The sequence below is a fragment of the Octodon degus genome, unplaced genomic scaffold (genome assembly GCF_000260255.1).
Source record: "Octodon degus isolate 3935 unplaced genomic scaffold, OctDeg1.0 scaffold00014, whole genome shotgun sequence".
NCBI classification, from domain to species: domain Eukaryota; kingdom Metazoa; phylum Chordata; class Mammalia; order Rodentia; family Octodontidae; genus Octodon; species Octodon degus.
This window is the reverse complement of record NW_004524590.1, coordinates 1,879,881-1,902,900: the sequence shown is the minus strand read 5'-3', so window position 1 is coordinate 1,902,900 and position 23,020 is coordinate 1,879,881. Positions and strand designations below refer to the sequence as shown.

Genomic DNA, 23,020 nt, shown 5'->3' with positions numbered 1-23,020 from the left:
AAGCCCAGGTATGATGGCATACTCTTGTAATCCCAACACTCGGGAGACTGAGGCAGGAGGATCACTGCTACAAGTTTGAGGCTAGCTCTATATAATAACATAGCATAGTAGGAAACAACTGTAATCAACAAATATGTACATATATTTATTACATTTGTTTGTGGTAGTGAAGATTGAACCCAGGGCCTTGTGTATGATAGACCAGTGCCCTTGACCTATAGGTACATTCTACCATTCTGTACTTAAAGCTTTATCTAATGGCCAAATCAGGTATTTTTATTTAAATTCCATAAACTTATGCTAATTAATACACAAACACTGGGGCTGGTGAGATGGCTCAGTGGTCTAAAGCACCTACTTCGAACAAGCTAAGCTAAACAAAGCATGGGGACCGCGGTTCAATCCCCCAGCACCACATGCCAGCCAGCCCCACCCCCTGGTGGGCTGAGCTGGACACACACACACACACACACACACACACACACACACAAATAAAAATTAAAAAAATAATAATAATACACAAACACTAAACTTTTCTAGAATTTGAAATTTAAGATCTAGGGCCAGCCAAATAGCTCAGTGGATTAAAGTGCCTGCTTAGGCAGAGGGGCCAGGAGTTCCATCCCCAGGCCTGCTCTGCTGGCCTCACCCCCGGGGCGTGCTGAGACTGCAATTGAGACTGGGAGTGGTGGTGCACACCTGTAAACCCAGTATTTGAGAGGCTGTAATCAGTAGAATCTACAAGTCCCATCTATGCAGTGAGACCCTGCAGACTCTGTCCTAAATACAAATGAATATAGGATCTATAAAAAAACAACTAAATATGGGTATAGTACTATAAAACCTGAAGAAGCAAATTCAGAAGTCACTAAACTTAAAATACTCTCTATTCTAATATCTCGTTCAGTATCGTCCCTATTCAAATCACTTGGTGAAATCCACATCTGCTATATCCAAGGTACAAATTTGGCTCCCACCCTTGTAATAAACCACATTTAATGGATGGAGGCAAAGGGTAACAGAAAGGCGTGAACAGACATTAAATCTTGTTCACTATAACAAGTACAGAACACATTTCCCAAGACTCCTTACTGCTCCTCACATTACTGTACTCTTCCCCATCACTCCTGGAGACTGAAGCAACTCAGGGATCCCATCTCAAAATTAACCAAAGTATGGGGGAGGTTGCTGGAGACGAGGCTCAGTGTGAGGACCTTGGGTTCAATCTCCAATACTGCCCCCCCACCAAAAAGGCCTAAAAACAACTGAGAAAAACAAAATATATTTAGGTTTCCATATCTCTATGTTCAGCTTCTGCAGGTTCAATCACCTTCAAATTAAAAATACTAAAAACAATTGCATATGTACTAAACATGTTTAGACTGAAAGACTTTTTAATTATCCCCCTAAAATATACAGTATATGACTATTCAAGCATCATTTACATGAGTAATCTAGAGATGATTACAAAGATAGCTGAGAGAGATAAGGCTATAGTTGAGAAGAAAAGCATGTGTTTAACATGGACTAAGATCTTGATTTAATCTCCAGAATTATCCAAATTAAGTGTATGTGAGAATGTGTGTAGGTTATATGCAAACTTATTTTATTTATTTATTTATTTATTTATTTATTTATTTATTTATTTTTTTGTGGCGGGACCAGGGATTGAACTCAGGCCCTTGCACTTGCCAGAAAAGCATTTATTCCACTGAGCCATCTCCCCGGCCCCCTATGTCATTTTAAATAGGGGACTTGAGCATTCATTTTGGCATATGGGAGGGTTTTGGAGACAAACCACAAAATATACAGACAACTATGTACTTCTGAAATAATCACTTTTATCCTTGAAGAAGTCAGGAATACTGAAGTAAGCTTTGGAAATGACAAGAACAGCTACACTGAGCATTCTACACACAGGCACTAGTTAAATGCTTCCAGGAATAAACTCATTTAATTCTTACAGTAATTCAATAAGAATGACACTATTTGAATCACTGCTACATAGACATATGCTACCATAATTTGACTCAGTATCACAAAGCTGACAAGGACTAAACCCTAAGATCAGTATCCAGGTTCAGGGCCCTATGTACTCATATGCCAATATCATCCCCTTCTATACTTTTGAGATCGCATCTTCTTGTGCTGCCCAGATTGGCCTTGCGATCCTAGATGGGTGGTAGTGAACCTATGGAATACATGCCACAGCAGACTGTGTAAGTGGAAGCTCTAAAAGGTTCGCCCTCACTGTCCTACACTTAAGCAATCCTCCTGCCTCAGTTGGGACTAGAACCATGTGCCACCACACCCAGCTTCTATACACCAACTTTCATAGCACTAAAATTTTTTTTTGTGTGTGTGTGTGTGTGTGTGTGTGTGTTTTAGGGAAGGGCCTACAGGGTGTTCAGGGTCTCACTACTAGATTGGACTCATAGCGATCTGCCTGTTTACAGCCTCCCAAGAGCTGGGATTACAGGCACGCGCCACCAGGCCCAGTCTCAATTGCCGTCTCAGTGCACCCTGGGGGCGAGGCCGGAAAGGCAGGCCTGGGGGATCGAACCCCCAGCCCCTGCACCTGCTTGCAGGCGCTTTAATCTGCTGAGCTATTTGGCTGGTCCCTGATAGCACTGATTTTAGTATCAGGAAATTATCAGATGAAATGAAGTTTTAAAAAAAAAAAAAAATAAGTAAAATATAAGGGCACTTTCAAAAGAATATAGAAGCAAATCAACAAGAAGTTACAAAAACTACACAATCCAAGGTAAGATAAGAGAAACCATAAGATCACAAAATAAACCGTAAGAACAGTAGAGAAAAAGGACAAATAATTTAAAGAAAATCTCTCTCAAAGTTTAAACTACCTAATAAAACATCATGCTCAGGGGCCAGGGAGATGGCTCAGTGGAATAAGCGCTTCCCTGGCAAGTGTAAGGGCCTGAGTTCAATTCCCGGTTCTGAAGAAAAAAAAAAAGAGGTACAGAAGGGTCAGCCAGGTAGCTCAGTGGAACCACTGGGGTTTGATCGCCAGTGTGCCTCACTGGCCCCACCCCCAGGGCACACCGAGATGGTGAATGATACTATGTGTGGTGGCTCACACTTCGTAATCCCAATGTTTAGGAATCTATAAACAGGAGGATCACTGCGAGTCAGATCTGTGTAGTGCGACCCTGCAGACCCTGTACTAAATATTAAAAAACAAAGGGGGGGGGGTTCCAAAGTTATCTTTGGATTACTGAAAAGTCTATATCTAGAGGTGGTTAGATGAAATATAAATATGTAAAAACACATTATTGTATTACCCAAGAGTTATATACTCAGATATGGTGGTTGACACCTGTAATCCCAGGTCAGGAGGCTGAAGCAGGAGGACTGCCACAAATTCAAGGCCAGCTTAGGTTACAGACTCTGAGGTTAACCTGAACTACATAAAGAGACCCAGTCTCAAAACAACAAAAAAAGATTTATGTACCTAACTACTTCTATAGTGCATTAAAAACTGAAATAGGGGCCAGGGAGACAACTCAGTAGAATAAGTGCTTGCCTGGTAAGCACAGGGTCCTCAGTTCAATCCCTGGCACGGGGATGGGGGGGAGATGATATGCACAAAAACTGAAATGTACAATTTTACCCCTCAATGCTGGGGGTTGAACCCAGGAAGTACAAAGCTATATTCCCCAACCTTTTTTTTTTTTTTTTTTAATTTAAATTTTGAGACAGGTCTCCCTAAGTTGCCTTGGCTTGCTTTGAATTTGGGATCTTCCTACCAAAATAAATGTATTTAAAATATTTTAAAGATAATTTTCAGTCTACATCTACTACTTTAAACAACAAAGGCTTAATACATCATCTAATATTTCAATAAACAGAACTGGCAACATCTCCTTATGGGATATATCTTACTGATATATGGGGTATATATACCATGCTTGACTTTCAGTTTAGTCCTTCCCAAAACTAAAAATTATAGTTAAAAGACAACCTAGTTAGGTTAAATACTATAAGACCCATCCAACCATCTAAAATAAGGATGCCTTCAGTAATCTCCCTGATAGACGGTTAAGCTAAATGTGCCACAGTATCAGCAAAGAGAAGCCTACTGGCTCACATAACCCATCCTTTAATCTTTTCATAGAAAGTTCTACAGTTAAGCTCAAATATGATATCCCAAAATCTCTTCACTATTCTAGATCTATAAATCAATCAATCAGTCAATCAATCCAATCTTCCTTCCATACCTGGTCACTTTTTCTTTTGGTTTTTTGAAACAGTCTCCATTTACAGTACAGGCTGGCCTCAAACTCACAGGAATCCTCCTGCCTCAGTCTTCAAATGCTGAAATTACAGATGTGTGCCATCCAGCCCCCCAGCTCTTCAGTCACTTTAAGTCACTTTTGAGCAAGCCGAACAATAAACGTCTTATTGCTCCTCTTAATTTACAGCTCCTTCTCATTCTCATCAACTCCCATCAAAAGTGAAGCTCCATTATTCTGAGTATCTATTTCTACTGAGCAAAGAAAGGCAAAACACCTTAAGAGTTCTCACCAATTACCTAAAAGCAAGATTGCTGTTACACAATTTCTAATAAATTAGAACTGAGGCCAGAAACAAGACTCCATACTTATCTCTAAATTTTACACTTCAATTTTCTACTTACATTTAACATTACAGTGAACCTCTGGTTATAATTTTAAATCATACATTAATTTGCGAAGCAAGCCATTTAGGTTTGTTGGGGTTTTTTTTTTTGGCTGGACCAGGGATTGAACTCAGGCCCTTGCGCTTGCCAGGCAAGCACTTATTCTACTGAGCTATCTCCCCAACCCCAATACTTAGGTTTAATAAAAATGTTAAGCAGAAAGAACAGGGCCAACTAAAAGAATCTTACTGCATTCTTTGCTTACTTGCCTTCAAAGAAACAAAAGATCCAGTGAAAAATTACTATGGGAATGCCCCTTCAACCACTCAGCTATAAAACCACATTCCTCTTCCATGATCCATACATTAATTCAAGAAACTGTTATGGTCTGGCCACAAAATCCTTGACGTCTCCAATAATACAAAAAATGGCTGCTTTAGCATGCCTTGTTCCAAACTACTGGTTCTTAATGAAGGAAAGCAGTTATTATGCTTTAGGGGTATTTTTGAAAGGATGTTTTCTTTACAACCTGTGTAGGACTGTGTATGCTGATCTAAAAATTTGTAGTTGTAACTATTATCACTAATGTTCATTTCAGAAAAGATTACAAGTTAGAAAAAGCAGTTAATAGGCTTGACAGAATTAAGAACCACTACTCTAGCCTTGTGATAATTGAGCACCACAAACTACAGCTGTTTAACAAATCAGAAAATTGTACCATACTAATAGTTTCTAGAACCCACCTTTGTATTCCTTGGGTCACAATTAAAAAAATATGTGATTCTTCTACCAAAATAATATCTAGAACTGTCTCATAATTCTTTTTTTTTTTTTTTTTTTTTTTTTTTGTGGAACTCAGGCCCTGGCGCTTGCCAGGCAAGTGCTTATTCTACGGAGCCATTTCCCCAGCCCCAGCCTCATAACTCTTAATAAAAACACTAAATACTGGGGTGGGGATATAACTCAGTGGAGAGGCACAAGGTCTGGAGTTCAATTCCCAGTACCAAAAATCACTAAATATTACAGCAGTAGTACACATCTCTCCCATCCAAAATAACCACCTACTTATCTCGAACAATTTTTCGGCATACTATGTAAATAAATAAGTACAGATGGAAAAACAAAAGTAAAAAATCAAGATTTAAAATAATTTCTGTAAATGTTGTATTTCAAAACCCTACTATACTAATTTCTTCAAATAATTATTTTAGAAGTCAAATATTAACATTTTGCCCCACTTGGTTTTTTTTTTGCCCCACTTGTAATATGCACATATAAGAGAACCTACTAGGAACTTATGATCCAATATTTTCAGAAAAGAAACTCAAACTCTTTCTCAAAAGAAAACTGATGGAGAAAATACATGTCTGTAAAATGAATCCATTTGTCATCTGAGTGATTAAATATGACCGAAGAGCTTTTAATATAAATGTGTCACGCAGATTAAAGCACCTGCAAGCAGGCTCAGGGTCCACCCCAGGCCTGCCCACCCTTGCCGCCCGCCGGCCCACCCCCAGGGCCTGCTGAGATGGCAACTGAGACTGGGCGTGGTGGCGCATGCCTGTAATCCCAGCTCTTGGGAGGCTGTAAACAGGCGGATCGCTATGAGTCCGATCTAGTAGTAAGACCCTGAACACCCTGTAGACCCTTCCCTAAAATACAAATTTAAAAAAAAGAAAAAAATTAGCATGTCAGTAGGAGTTAATTGTGCAATGAACTCTTTTAAAGAACACTTGTTTTTTGTCTCAGGTAGAAAAGACTAGCTTCTGTGAAATGTTTTGTAAAGCCTTACAGGAAGAAATACTTTAATAAGTAAAATTACTTCCAATAAGTATCAGTTTCTTAGAACATTTAGACTCTGAAAACATACACAGTTCAAAAACACAAGACAGAACCAAAAAACTTTTGTAGCAGTGGTTCATATGTCCTAATAAAAAGTTAGTTGAATGTAGGAGGAAACAGAAACTTAGGAAAAATGTTTCTTGGGCCAGCCAAATAGCTCAGCAGATTAAAGCACCTGCAAGCAGGTCCAGGGGCTGAGGGTTCAATCCCCGGGGCGTGCTGAGTTGGCGATTGAGACTGGGCGTGGTGCCACACGCCTGTAATCCCAGCATTTGGGAGGCTGTAAACAGGAAAATCACTAGGAGTCCAATGGAGTAGTGAGACACTAAACACCCTGTACACCCTTCCCTAAAAACAAAAAGAAAAAATGTTTCTTTTGCTTCAGTTGTATGGTGAGTACTCATGGGAGCTACATGTAAAAAGTGAACAGACTTTACCTTTTGAATAAATTTTTCTTTTAAAGATTTTATTTTGTGTGTGTGTGTGTGTGTGTGTGTGTGTGTGTGTGTGTGTGTGTGTGGCCAGCTCAGCCCACCAGGGGGCAGGGCAGGCTGGCGTGTGGTGCTGGGGGATTGAACCGCGGTCCCTGTGCTTTGCTAAGCTTGTTCAAAGTAGGTGCTTTAGACCACTGAGCCATCTCACCAGCCCCTTGAATAAATGTTAATATAACACCTATTTATTATAACCTGGCATATATTTCAGAATCCCATTTGTAGTACGAACAGTTCACTGGTTTAATATTTTTGCAGTTAAGTATTTCACATGTTCAAAACCCATGAACTTTATGGAGAAAACTAAAGAAGAATGGCAAGATGGACTGAGGTACTTAAATTACCCAGGATTATCCATATTCCTCTCCCCAACCCCCAATCTTTTTTTCATAATCCTGTTAAAACAACACAGGGAAATTCTAATTCAGGGTCAGCATTCTTTTTCTTTTTAAAGAGTAGGAAAAGTTAACTGGGGAACATTAAGAGTTCTTGAGAAACTGGAAGGGTCCTGAGTAGGTGGCCACCAAGGCCTCTGTTGGGGTAATTTATACAGCAAAGCACAATGTGGGTGTAAAGTGGGTCAAACTACCTCGTCCCCTAACAGTGATGGTGATACCAAGCACCCTAACTACAACCCAAAACCCACTACTTATCACACAAAGTGCCAACATTGCAATTAAATCTGAGTATCTCATGTTCAGCTAGAAACCAGATGCTTTAGTCTCTCATATTCCTGGTGTTTAAAATGTATTATTAGGCTGGGGATATAGCTCAGTGGCACAAGTGATGCCTGGCAAGCACAAGCTGGGACAACTGGGCTCATGTCCCAACAGAGGTGAGGTACCACTGAGGAACACAATACCACAGTTTGCCACCACTGACCTATATGATTATACGTATAGCCAGTTAGCTAACATTATCCAAGCAGAGGATGGGGGAACACAGCAAAGGCCCAAGGCTGAAATCAGGTAGCTCTGGCTTATCCACAACTTCTAAAACAAGAACGTTTTGGGAAGAGATGGACCCAGCTGTTCGGGGTCACCTGCTTGGGCATCTGATGCACAACTGGACATAATGGACTAGGCGTACTGATTACCACTGTGCAAGCTGGGCTACTTCAGATGCACCTCCAGCCACAATTCTGACACCTGTATTTTTAACCGGCTTGATAGCCCAGTCTCTGTGTATTAATTTTATCTACCTTATCTCAGCCTAGCATTCTTTTAAACATAAAAGGGATATGGCTCAACAGCACAGCAACTGCCTGGCAAGTGTGAGGTTGAGTTCAATCCCTGGTACCAAAAAACATAACATAACATAACATAACATAACATAACAGAACAGAACAGAACAGAACAGAACAGAACAGAACAGAACATCACAACATATAACACAGTGGTAGAGAACTTGCCTAGCATGAATGCTGCTTTGGATTCAATCACATGTGTGTGCGTTTATGCGCATACACGCACACACGGCAACATCTCATAAAAGAAGTTAAGCACAGTAGCTAAAGGTAAATTCAAGTCAAACATCTTGGGTTCAAATCTTAGCCCTCCTGCTTACATGCTTTATGACCTTTGGCAGGTTTACTTAGCTTCCTGGTACCTTGGTTTACTCATTTATAAAATAAGGAAAAATCAGTATTTTATTTCAAAGGGAATAAAGTAATTGCAACATTCCTGACACACAGAAGATATGTTGGGGGTCAATGTTAAAATCAAGAAGATAAAACAAATTCAAGCACACTGGAGCTTTTGAACTATATTCCTCTTATTATTATTCTTTTAAAGAATATAAGTGGGGGCCCAGCCCTAGCTCAGTTCTTTAAGTGGCTGCTTCCACAATGCTGGCAGCCTCAGTTTGCTGTAGTTCGATCCCCACAACACTCCAGCCATGCAAAAGTGCCCTGAAGGCATTCAAGGAACAAAACACACACACACACACAAAAAAAAAAAAATAAATAAAGAATATAAGAGCTTGTAGACTGGGTGTGGTGGCACGTAACTGTAATCCCAGCACTTGGGAGGCTGAAAACAGGAGGATCACTACTAGTCCAATCTGTGTAGTGAGACCCTGTAGACCATGTATTAAATACATAAAAAAATAAAATTTTTTTAAAAATAGAAGAGCTCACGTCTGGGCATGGTGGCACACACCTATAGTCCCAGAATAGGAAGCCGAGGCAAGAGGATTGCCATGACTCTGAGGCTGGCCTGCACTACATAGCAATACCCTGTCTCCACAAAAAAACTGGGCCTTTCACTAAAATTTACCTCAGTGTTCTCCACACTTTTAGCCAGCCAGTGGGAGGTGTTTTACTCCCCGCTATGAGATAAAAGTAGAATTCTATCACATGGCTCTTCTTCTATGCTACCAAACTTAAACTTGCAAAATATCTTAACTTACTTATTATTAAAAAAAAAAAAAGCATAATGGCAGGGACCATATAATTTACCTAATAAAAATATGCTTATTAAATGAATGTATTTTAACGGTAATACTTGAGTCAAATATATAAAGTACCAGTAAACTAGATGCTTCTTTAGTCTCTCATACTCATACTCCTGGTGTTTAAAATGTAATTTTAGGGCTGGGGCTATAGCTCAGTGGCACAAGTGATGCCTGGCAAACACAAGGTCCTGAGTTTGCTTCCCACTACCAAAAGAAAAAAATAGTAATTTTAGCAGGACCGGTGAGATAGCTCAGCAGACTAAGCTCCTGCTTTGGTCAGCGCAGGAACTAGGGATCAATCCTTGATCCTACATGCCAAGCTGGGCTCACCCCTGGGCACACTGAGGCTGTAACAGAGCCCAAAAATTACAGGCACATGCCTGTAATTCCAGCATTGGGGAGGCTGAAAACGGGAGCATCACTACAAACCCGAGCTTCGTAGTGAGATCCTGTATCATATACATAAAAATGAAGAAAAAAAAATAATAATTGTAGCAGGACATGGTGGTACATGCCAGTCATCCCAACACTCAGAACGCTGAGGTAGGAGGATCTGTGAGTTAAAGGCCAGCTTGAACTGCATTGAAACCCTGGTACAAAAAGACAAACAGAGGAGTGTGGTGGCACACAATTATGCCAGCACTCAGGAGGCTGAGGCAAGAGAAACGCAGGGAATTCAAAGCCAGTCTGGGCTACACAGTGAGATCCTGTCTCAAAATAAAATAAAATAAAATAAAATAATTATATGACAGGTATTACTCTTTAGACATGGACTGTAAAAGAAGTATCATTGTAGGAAAGAAAAGGACTAATGCAAATAAAGGTGACTTTTGTAGTGATTAGACACAAACATCGGCCCTCAATACTGTGGTTTATTCAATTTCATAAATATCTTTTTATGAAAGCTTTTCAATAGCTTTCTCAACTTAGGAATCAACCAATACATCCTTCTGTATAGCAAATCTCCTGACAATAGATCTATACCCACTTTAAATATTAGAATATTTTTCTAGAAATAGTAAAAGGCAACTATAGGGCCAGCCAGATAGCTCAGCAGATTAAAGCACCTGCTTAAACAGACGCAGGGGTGAGGATTCAGTCCCCAGCCTGCCACCCTGCCATGCCAGCCCTGACCCCGGAGCAAGCTGGGATGGCAACTGAGACTCAGTGTGGTGGTACAAGCCTGTAATACCAGTGCTTGGGAGGCTGAAAAAACATGAGGATCCCTACGAGTCCGATTTGTGTAGTGAGACCCTGTAGACTCTATACTAAATACAAAAAAAAGCTATAAATTCTATGTGCAAAAGTATACTATCATCGCTAGGCTTGGTGATGAATGCTTGTAATCTCAGTATTTCTACAATGAGTTCAAGACCACACTGGACTATGTGGTGAGACCTTATCTCAAAAAACAAACAAGTACACTCTCATTCCTTCTGTACAGAAATACTGTGTGGTTAAAGCTGAAGACTTAATTGCTTATCTTCTAGTACTTAATGAGCTGCTGTATTGGAAATGCTTTTTGCATTCCAAAAAGCATGACAAGTTGTAGTGAAGTAGATTTTTCATACAAAGAAAGAACATTATGAAAAATTAAAGACGTGTACAACTAAAAAAGGCAATTATGTGCATACTTATCATTGAAAATCTGAGACTAGTTTTTAAGATGATGTAGAAAAGTATGCAACAAAGATGTTAACATGATCACAAACTCCCTTAATTAAGAATTTTCTTTGACTTTAAATACTTAACCCCCAAACCAAAGATCTGGTGCACAACATGAACAATGCAATGTGCCTGCCAGTCAGAAGCTATACTGCAGTGACAGCGAACCTTTTAGAGACCAAGTTCCCAAACTGTAACCAAAAGCCCACTTACTTATCAAAATGTGCTCACAGTGCAATTAATAAACCAGAATACTACGTTTAGAAAGAAACTGTTATCAAATGCTCTGCTGCTGAAGTGACTCAAAACTACTGCTTGGGTAGTATAGTTAATATATTTATATTTGTTTTATTAAAGTGGAAATTTATAACTATATAACAAATAATTTTCATAAGAAAGCTAGGGATATACCTCAGCAGCACAGTGCCTGCCTGCCTGCCAAGTGCGAGGTGCTGAGTTCATTTTCCAGTGCTAGATGGAAAGACAGGAAGAAAAGGAGAGAAAGGGGGGACGGAAGGAGACAGGCAGGCAGGCAGGTGGACAGAGACAGATAATTAGGCAGGAATACAAATTCTAAAAGTATATGGAGATTCATTATATTCTTGTGCACATTTGATACTGTCATGGAAGCATTTAAAATAAGGAACCCTAATAGAAAAAGTTCAACCCTTAAAACTCCTACCAATAGTGAGTTAAAATATGTTAGTGGAGCCTTAGGGTGGGGGTCAAATTCAGCTTCTGGCTCAGAACCTATTTTACTTTGAATGTGTCATACTTTCTAGCTTAGAGTACTCATGAAATAACCCAGACTAGACAGTTTCAATCTCATTCTGAGCCTGTATGTTTCTTATGACTTTCATAGTACATATATTTCCTCCATGTAACAGGCATGGTGCCCTTATGCCAGCTAGTGACACAGACTTGTGGATGAACGCCAAAAAATGTACAAAGCCAGGGAAGCATAAACAAATATATTCAAATCTAATGGACTACCTTTGAAATATGGGTTAAAATATTCAAAAGGCATTTATTTTCTTATTTAGAAATGGACATTATATGCTGCATATGAAGTTTTAAATAGTTTTAAGAAACTCAGAATTCCATTAAGACAACTACCTCTCCTTAAACATAAAGGGAAACAGCTGAATAACTTCACACCCAGTATCTGGGCACCATTTTCCCTTCCTGCATTAAGTGTCAGAAAAAGATGTTCAAAATCTAAAGAACATGAGGCTACCTTCTAGTGAGCAACAGGATTTCGTCAGAAGTATGTTTTTGTTGTGGTATTGCATGTGCACAGTATACAGCTAATGCTCTAGAATAAAGAAATGCTGTTAACAGTTGGTATTTTCAGCAGCCCTCTCTATGAAGTCTAATAAACTAATCCAATAACCTACTCCAAGTGAAAAAATGAATTTCTTACGTAGTGTAGGAATAATTCATAAAGATTCATTTATAGTTACAAAATCAATATAAGCAAACAAGTAATCCCTTCCAAACCATATATATGGGCAAATAGTATAAATATGGCATACTCAAATTCCAACTGCTAGGGGCTGGGGACATAGCTCAGCAGCATAAGCACCTGCTGGCCAGCACAAAGTCCAGAGTTCAATCCCCAGCACCGCAAATAAATAAATAAATAAATAAAGTATATAATCTTAAAATCTAACAGCTTTTAGAAATAGAAGCACCGAGATCAGCTATTGATACCTCTATGTGATCAGTTATTTTATGCTGTAAAGGTACTGCCAAAAGAATGTGACCTATTTAAATAAAATTAGTGCTAATGTTGGAAAAAGGTATCCTGGGGATAAAACAGAAGGAATCCTAAAAGTCATATAAAGATAAGCAAACAATGGAAGAAGGAAAATTTTCTGTTTAATTCACAGGTGAAAAAACTGAAACATAATACTAGTAAAAAACTACAAAACATGAGTCTGGATGTCTTTAACAAGTCTGATTGGGACGGTGTACATGTAAAAAAACTGAATGGAGATGTAAGCTGGTGTCGTGTTTTTGTGATGCTTTCACCACAAATGGATCCCCTATTTAAATATTCCAATCAGTACTGTTAGCACACATACCTCGAAGAATCCTTTCCTCATGGCAACGAAGAAAGTCCCAGATTCTAACAGTGCCGTCATCAGAGCATGTAGCAAATTTATTATCCGTGGGTGAGAAACTGTTACATGAAGACACACAGCAGGGGAAAGAAGTCAGCATTTAACAGATTATCTGTGCTTCTCAGACAGGGAAAATAAAAACACTATGCTGCATTATAAATAGGAAAGGGAAGTATCCAGTGAAGAATCCCTTAAAGAGAATGTTGCCAGCTATCATATGCACCTCATCAAAAGAAGACTTCAACGGTGTTTCTGTTTTCAATTATCAGTATTCAGAGAACTTCACAGGTGTGTTAGTAGTCCCAATGCTATCTCTGGTCTTCTTAGTATATGTCCTAACACACTAGCAAAACAGAGAGCTGCCTCACATGTGGAAACTAAATGAATTTTGTACCTGCAATACTCCTGCACAAAGATTTACATCACCTAAGAATACTCTCTAAAACTTGGTATCAGTTTCTGCCTCATGGAATGATAACCTGAAAAGTTGGGTGGGCTGGAAGAAGGTCCACTGCTAACCATCCCTTACAATGTTTCTCATTTATTCAAATGGTTGTGGAAAACTTTCACATCTTCTTCCTCGTAAGTTATCCCGTGAATTGCTACACCTTTAGAAGAAAATTTTAAAATAGGCACTTTCAAACTTGTGTTTAAAGCCACAGAATCTGTTGTACAAGAGGGAGTCAGCTTTCTTCCTAGTAGTGAAAAGCCATCAAGTTCCTCAATGAACCATTAAGAACTCCCTTGAACTATTAAATCTTATGATTAAGAACCAACTGTGAAAATACACGGGCATTACACTAAGATCAAGTCTATAAAGCAGAGCCATGTATATCCAACAATTTTCTGTTGATTCTGAAAATAGAAACAAGTGACTGCAGTGGATAGTGTTTCCATAGAGTCAACTCCTCTCATAGGTAGGTGGTACAACCTTAAAGAATGCTGCTTAGCTTTATTCTGAGGCTGCAGCAATTCTTCAGGCTTGTTTCTGAAACTTTTCTTTCCGGTTTTACTATATGTATCTTGATAGGTAAAGACATACAACTTACTGAAAATATTTTAAACCCCACTTATACATTTTCATAACTGATGTTAACAGTGAATCAGAAGAAATGTCCTAGAGTCTTCTTGACAAAGATCTGCTTACAGCTGCAAAGCTTGAAGAACCCATTCATTAATCCATAAATGTTTGCCACATCCAGGGAGTTAGCTGTGAGAGTTTTTTAGTCCTATGCTTTCTTTTGAAGTCGTGGCATAACCAAGCCAACCAGGTCTTCACTTAAGCCTTTTTTTCCTTGTATTTTGTGTGAATTCTGAAGATGTTTTCTGTAGGCTTTATATTTTATTCAGCTGTATAATTAAAAACTGAATTCTTTATTTGGAATAAAATATTCTTATCTTACACAGTAGATAATAAAAAGGAATAAGGTATACACATTAACCATAAATGAAAAGAGAAAACCAGTGCAAAATGCGGCAGACAATACATCTCTAACATATTGCAAAGGCTGATACCAGGACAACACTACTTCAGAAAGGTGCCAGAAAAATGGTGAATGTGTGAAAACACAGAAAAATCTTGTGTTCATAGGGTGCAGAAAGCTTCCCAGAATCTGACAGAGCCCATGCATCTCTGCACCCAGAATACACTTAGAGAATAATTTAACCATGACAATAGGGACTACAGAAAATGGTATATTGTGTATAAACCTGGCCTCTCTAATCGCCTCCTTATGTGCCTGGAACATCTTGACGTTGTTCATGTTCGACTGCCAGTATTTCACATATCCTCCGTGGTCTGCTGTCAACATCCACATGTCATTATGCGACCACGTCATGGCCCTCACCGGGCTATCGTGAGCCTATGAAAACAAAAAAATATTTATTAAGTAATGCTTTAAGAAACACATCATTGAAGGCTTGGAAGAGCATATATTAACTTACAGCGATAAATTACACAAATGTTAAGTTATACAATGACAATAATGTGCCCCTTTCTGAGGTTCTTTATAGAGTATCATGGGATAAACTATCATCCAGTGACTACTGTTACCTGTAATATTGTTTCAAAATTGAAAGTGAGTCCATTCCACAAGGTGAACTCTCCACTAGAAGCTCCAGTGACTAATCGTCGTCCCTCTGGAGTCCACTGGGGGAGGAGGACAAAAAAGGTTATATATAACCACAAATTCTCCAACTTCACTCATTCTGAAAATATTTATACAGTCTTTATAATATATGTAGTAACTAACATTAAGTAGATGATAGTAACTTTCACCGGAGGGTACCTCAGCTTTATAAACAAATATTCTGTTAGAAAAGAACTTATAGGGAGGGAAGAAGGGATAAAAGAATTAAAATGTGTTATGTACATGCATCAACACCCTAAGATGAATGTAATCATGTACTATAAACATGTACTGACACAAAATTTAAAATAAGACAACTCATTCTATATACTCCAAACTACTTTAAAACAAAAAGCTTTAAAAAAGAATTTGTATTAACACAATGTAGGAAAAGTTCTAGTACTTAAATTAAAAATTCTAGCACTTAAATTAAAAATAACATGAACACTGTAAGCGCCCACACCTGTTCAGTCTAAAAAGCATTTCAGAGAAAATATAGTATTTGCTTCAGCAGCATATATACTAAAACTGGAATGATACAGAAGATTAGCAGGGCCAGCGAGACAGCTCAGTGGACTGAGCGCCTGCTTCGGCAAGCACAGGGCCTGGGGTTCAATCCCCAGCGCTGCACTGGCCCAGCCTGGCCCTGCCCTTGGGCACAGTGGTGCACACCTGTAATCCCAGCACCGGGGAAGCTGAAAACAGGAGGATCACTATGAGTCCAAGCTGCGCAATGAGACCCTATACCAAATACATAAAAATTAGCATGGTCCCTGCACAAGGTTGACACCAAATTCATGAAGCATTCCATATTTTTAAGGGGATGCAACCAAAAATCAAACATACAAGTGAAATAAACCAGACCCACATGTGTAAACATCGGATTGTCTCTAAAATCTGAAAGTTCCAAAAAATACTGCGAAAGGTAGAGAAACTACTCAAAGGGAAAGAACAACTGAAATGAGGAAAAGAAGAAAAGAAAGAAGAGAAAAAAGAATATGTAAATACACAGGATGGCTGGGACAACTGTACTGCTAGTCTATTGAAAGGAACAGTTACTGCTTACATCTTTTTCTTTTTAATATTTCTGACCAATTTTGTATGCTTATATCTGATAATCTGACCAACTAATCTCAAAAAAACAAAACATCTGAAAAATAAATACAATAAAATATTTGAGGGGGCCTGCCTCTTAGCTCAGTTCTTTATGTGCCTGCTTCAACAAAGCAGTAAGGCTCAGGTTGATGTGGTTCGATCTCTAGAACGCAAGCCAGCCAAAGCTGCCATGAAGGCATTCAGAGCAAAATTGAAAAAAAATTATTGAAAATTGGGCTGGGGCGACAGCTCAGCAGCATAAGCACCTGCCTACCATGTACAAGGTCCCAAGTTCAATCCCCAGTACCAAAAAAATAAAAATTTAAAATTATGCATTATAACAACCACTGCTGAATTCCTATCATCTTGTTTAGTGAAACTCTATATTGTTTCTAATGCTTTTATTATTCTCTCTTAAAATTTAAATAAATAGGGTCGGCAAGATAGCTCAGTAACTAAGCGCCTACTTTGGCAAGCAGGGAACCAGGGTTTGATGCCCCCGCATGCCAGGCCTGTCCCACCCCCGGGGTGCACTCAGCCAGCAACAGAGTCTCGGCATGGTGGTGCAAGCCTATAATCCCAGCACTGGGGAGGCAGAAGACAGGAGGATCACTACAAGTCTGAGCTGCATAGCAAAACCTTGTGCCAAATACATAAAATATAAATCAATCAATCAAAAAAAATTAAATAAAAGAAAATACACATCTCCTATTACTAGACTGTATGGTAGGCTGACATCAATAAGGTGGTAACCAGAAAATTCAGAAACACTGAATCTGGTATATTACAACTGCTGTTCAATCAACGCAGACAGTGTTACCAGTATGTAATTAAAACAAAACTAACAATACCAACTTAATGCTATCAAGCTTTTCCTGTAATTAAATGTACTTAGAAGTTGTAAGCTCTCCACCATAGTGCCAAGCAGTAATAATATTTTTCTTTTTTTTTGTATTAGGAAGAGAACTCAGGAGCTTGTGCTTTCCAGGCAGGCACTGCACTACTAAACTACATCCCTGGCCTGCAATGATAATTCTTGCTGATCTACTGTCAAAACAACTTTATTCAAAACACTACAGAAATATTTTAATGTCATAATCTGCAAACTGAATCTCATCTGTGACGTGATTATCCACTCTAAATACAAGGCACTTTTTAAATTTTCAGCACCTATGATGGAATACACACTTACTAGGAGGTACAAATACACAAAAAACAATCTTATTTTCCAAAATACAAATTGATAAGAAATTAAAAAATACAAGTGTGCTTATAAGAGCAAGATAGAATGCTTAAAATGTATCTGTGGCAAATTATACAAATGACATATTTTTATTTATATTTTTAATTCTTCAGTTTTGTTACAAACAAAAACCTTCTACCTTCCTAAATTCTTTTATCTGCTTTATATCCCAACCTAGTCAATAATGCAATGATCCAAATTGTACATACACAACCGTTTTATTTCTTAATGCCTGATTTGGAATGTAGTTGTAATACTGGCAAACTTTTCCTAAGGCCTTACAGTGTGATGCCCACTTGAAAACATCTCTTCATCCATGTAATAAGATAAAAGATGTTCAGATCTTACTCATTTCAAAAAGGTCTTCTGTATTACACCAATAGTATATTAAAATCCACTGGCCATCATACCTCATTGACCAAATCCCCTATGCTACATACTGGTGAGCTCTACTAACACATGAGTGCTTAGTGGTATATACACTCCCATAGGTCTGAGTCAAATAGAAGGCCTAAGATCCCTTGTACAGTTTCTATGGTGCTCTACCTCTCCCTGTTTCATACCATAATGCTCAACTATCCAAAGATTCAAGGGCTGGTGAGACAGTTCAGTGGACTAAGCACCTGCTTAGGCAAGCGCAGGGACTGGGTTCGATCCCTGGCACCAGATGCCCTGTTGGCCCTGCCCTCAGGCGTGCTGAGCCAGCCACCAAGACCAGGCATGGTGTCACACACTTGTAATCCCATATTGAGACCCTGTACCAAATACATAAAAGAAAGCAAAGTTTCCATATTTTGCTCATTAGCCATTAATGTTTGCCATCACTGTCAACCTTCTATTTATTTTTATTCAACTGTGATTTGCTCAGCTGACTATTCATCAGCCTGTACCTCTGAATATTAATAACCAACAAGTATATTTTTAGTAAATGGAATAAAACAAATGATTAAACTACCATCTACATAAATAGTGTCTAGAAGAATAGATGAGAACATTTATCCTCCAAGCACCTCCAAAATTTTCAAGTTCTGAATCATCTGAATGCATTTCTCCCCCCACCCCCCGGGGGGGAACTCAGGCCCTTGCGCTTGCCAGCGAAGCGCTTATTCCACTGAGCCATCTCCCTGGCCCCTCTGGATGCATTATTAATTATAAAGGTGCATTTAAAAAAATTTCAGTGATAGCACATTAAGTGCATCCTCTGTGCAGGTGTCTTCTTTTCTAGTAACACCTAAGAGCTTATCCTTCATCTTCAAATGTTGTTTTCTCGACAGTAACAAAAGCATTTCTTATCAAGCTAGTGAGTAACTCTGAAACCTGCTGCAGTACTTATCCACATAAACTCAGTGAAAATTACAATAGGGAGAATAACAATTTTCAAGTAATAGTTTACTAAACATGGACAAACGAAATATTTCAAAATAAAATTACCAAGCCAATTATTATCCCACACACACATTCAAAATAATTTCTAATTTTTCTTCATCTAATTTCTAATTTGCAAACTAACTCAGGATTGGTTTTCTTTTTCTTTAAGTAGTGCTGAGATTCAAATCCAAGGCCTTGTGCATGCAAGAGCTCTACCACTGACCCATACTCCCAGCCCTAGAATTGTTGTTTCTAAAAAATATCCAATAGAATACTTACCCTCACAACAAATACTGGACACTTTACTTTATTTGTTGATGTCCGAACAAACTTTGTGGTTACTGCATTCATAGGATTATTCAACATTCCTATTGGTGGGACCAACTGTAAGAAAATTTTTGTTTTTAGAGCTCCTGATTACATTTAGAGCAGAAAGCAAGACAGTGGCAAGGTGATTATCTCAACATCTAAAGCAAATGACTCCCCAATACTACTGTAACAGATTTATAAGAAAACTGAGATACAGGACAGTTAAATACCATTATTTAACAACAAAACTAAGTATCACATTGTGTCAGATTTCTTATTCTTCAAAGTCCACACAAAACTGTTTATAAAATGCCTAACAAAATTAATTTCTCCTACTACAAAACTTAAACTTAAGGGCAGGCCAGATAGCTCAGCGGATTAAAGCACCTGCTTAGGCAGACGTAGGGCCTAGGGTTTGATTCCCCCCCCCCCCGACTGCTAGCCCCCCCCAGGGCAAGCTGACAGGGAGACTGAGACTGGGCGTGGTGGTGTGCGCCTGTAATCCTAGCACTTGGGAGGCTGTAAACAGAAGAATCACCACAAGTCTCATCTATGTAGTAAGACTCTGTAGACCCTGTCCTAAATACAGAAAAATAATTAAACAGACAAAATATAATCCACTGTCCATAAAAATGTGTTACACTACCCTCTCAGTAATGTTCATTTCAACTACAAAAACAAAAATAAAAGATCATTTTCAAGTTTAATTCACGTATTTTTAGGCTTAGAGGTCAGGTTGGCCAAAGAGTTCAGCGGATTAAAGCACCTGCTTCAGCAGATGCAGGGGCCCGGAGTTTGATCTCCGGGCCTCCGGGCTTGCCTTGCCTGCCCCGAGAGGCAGCGAATGAGACTGGGCGTGATGGGTGGTGTGCGCTGGTAATCCCAGCACTTGGGAAGCTGTAAACAGGAGGATCACTATGAATTCGATCTACACTGTACACCCTGTCCTAAATTACAAAAAAAAAAAAAAAAGGTCAAAGTAAAGAGGTTTTAATAAGGCAGTACATGTTTTATACTTACATCATTATAATAGCCTGCATCAGGCTGAATTGCCCGCATATCTCTCTGGTCTCTTTGCCATATTCTATTCTGTTAATATAAGGAAAAAACAGTTAGTGAATATGTGACTAATGATACTCAATGTGTTATCAACAAAATATAAGATCTACAGGAAAACAAGATTTTAAAATGTTAATTTCTAGAATATACAATGTTTTTTAAAAAAATGTATTTGGTACACAGTTTCACTATGCAGCTCAAATTCAGTGATCCTCCTGCCTCAGCCTCCCCAGCATTGAGATTATAGGCATGTGCCACCACATCTGGTCTCTTGGTAGCCAACTCAGTACGCCCAGTGGCAGGGCCAGCATGTGGTGCCAGGGATTGAACCCCAGTCCCTGCGCTTGCCTAAGCAGATGCTTAGTCCACTGAGATATCTCACTGGCCCTAATATCCTAAATATTGGGGCTTTTTTGCTTTTTTTTTTTTTTTTTTTTTGGTTGTATGTGTGGGGTTTTCTTGGCTTTGGAGCTCTTTTGTTTCTTGGGTTTTTTGTCTTTGAGACGGGGGCTCACCACGCTGTGGAGCTATCCCTTATTCTGATACTGCTTACAATTTTTTTCATTTACACAGCCTAGCCCCTTCCATCCAAGATGCTACAGACATTCTCACTGCAGCTATCCACAGACCAAAATGCTGCAGACTACAATAATTTTTCACAAACATCTTAATAAAAAGAAACAGACTAAGGGACAGACATCTTAATTATTTCAAAATTCTCACCACAAAATGATTCCTATATTTTACCTTTGGCTTTCATAATTCCTCTGAAATTGTATCTCCTAGATTTCCAAAAGAATATTCTTAGAAAAGTTTAAATCTGTGTCTGTTTCTCATTCTCCAATAAGTGTCCAATACACTACTTGGACATATGTGCAAATAAAAGATTAAGCAGAGATAATGAAAAGCAGACAGTTTTTCACAGAGAGAAGACCAAATCCCAATGAGACAGTAAAAATGGGTAAAGACAAATAAATAAAAAAATTCAAAAGACAGGGATATAATTCAGCAGCACAGTGCCTATCCGGCAAGCACATGATCCTGCGTTCAATTCCTAATACAAAGAAATAAACACAAAAGGAAAGAACACACAGCTGAGGGAGCAACAGGGAGGCCTTGTCTTACTTCTCATCCCAGAGCTGCTTTCACATGCAGCAGTAGAAGTGGGTGGGCCTGTGAACTGAAGAAAGTCCTTTGCAATGAGCTAAAGCCTCCAACCTATTTTAATTTTTTAAGAAAAGATCTTCCCTAAGATACTAAATTGCTTAGGTTGGACTCATTCACTGCTATGCTTTGCGTCTAAATGTCACCCCAAGCCAGACATGGTGGCACACACTTATAATCTCAGCACTCTGGAAGTTGAGGCAGGTTTGAGACCAGCCTGGGGCTACAAAGTGAGCTGAAGGCCAGCCTGAACTGCACAGTAAGACCCTATCTAAAAGACAGGGAACAAAAAAAGTCACCTGAAAGTCTCATGTGCTAATAGGTCTTTTTCAGAGCTGAATCTGGTGTGTATGATGCTAGGATTATGAGTGTGTGATTAGTAAATCAATCCACTGATTGGTTTGGCATAGTTCTGGCTAGGATTAAGGGTATGAGTGCTACACCCACAAGGCAGGTATCCTACATACAATATAAGAAACAGAAAGTCTTATCTTGCTCCCTTGTTGCTTATCTATCTAGTCTTCCCATCATGAACTATTCTCTGCCAAGCTACTTTGCCTTGCAGCAGGGACTGAAACCTCAACTGTGAGCTAAACAAACTTTTCCTCCCTTAACTTTGGGTGTCAGGTATGTTGTCTCAGCAACCAGAAGAGTAACTAAACATTTGCGCTCCTGCCACCTCAGCCTCCCAAAATGCTGGGACTGCGGATGAGTGCCATTATGCCCAGTGGCGCCCAATCCTAGAGACAGCTCTTTGCAGCAAACTACCAGTAGCTCAGATATGGAAAACCCATGCTTTCAGTGCCAATGACACTGAAAACTCAAAACTGCAATTCTAAAACTCTGTGCTCAGCGTGATGAGATGGGGCACGCCTGAGGGAGGCCAAGACAGGAGCCTGGGGCCAGCCTGAGCTACACAGTGAGCTCAAGGCCAACTTGAACCTCATAAAGAGACACTCTGTCTCAAAATAATTTTTTTTTCTTAATCTCTGTCCTTACAGAAATATTACTGTTAGTAATCTTTTATTTCTTATACACTGAGTTTATTAAATGCTGTAAGGTCAGCCTATTGGTTAAAGTACAACACATTCTTCTGACTTATTATGAATTTTTTTAACAAAATATTGTTTAAAGTTTTATTATTCCATATTTTCCATATATAATGATCACACACATCAGAGGGAATTTATACCTGTACGCAGCACATCTTCATTCTTTTTATTCTTTTCCCTCCCCTCCCTTCAATAGAACGAAGCCTATTTTTAAACTGGAGTCTTAATAATTTTCAGAAGGTGATTCAAAATTCAAGAAGAATTAAGCTAAGGACAAGATCGTTTAAAAACATTAGCTGAGGGGCTGGTGAGATGGCTCAGTGGTCTAAAGCACCTACTTAGAACAAGCTTAGCAAAGCACAGGGACCACGGTTCAATCCCCCA

The 23,020-nt window shown here is 39.0% G+C and overlaps 1 protein-coding gene and 1 pseudogene across 1 annotated transcript in view; one reads left to right on the top strand and one right to left on the bottom strand.

Moving 5' to 3' along the window:
* Window positions 1-20,453, bottom strand: part of Wdr33 (WD repeat domain 33) — a gene marked incomplete at its 5' end in the record, with an annotated part of 72,542 nt that extends 52,089 nt beyond the window's left edge. The window contains 5 exons of the mRNA XM_012513623.2: window positions 13,179-13,276; window positions 14,928-15,079; window positions 15,271-15,366; window positions 19,332-19,436; window positions 20,382-20,453. Coding sequence (XP_012369077.2) covers window positions 13,179-13,276; window positions 14,928-15,079; window positions 15,271-15,366; window positions 19,332-19,436; window positions 20,382-20,453 — 523 coding nt within the window. The remainder of the gene's footprint in view (window positions 1-13,178; window positions 13,277-14,927; window positions 15,080-15,270; window positions 15,367-19,331; window positions 19,437-20,381) is intronic.
* On the top strand, window positions 15,849-16,163 carry LOC111815330 (annotated as a pseudogene).
* Window positions 20,454-23,020: the final 2,567 nt, after the last annotated feature.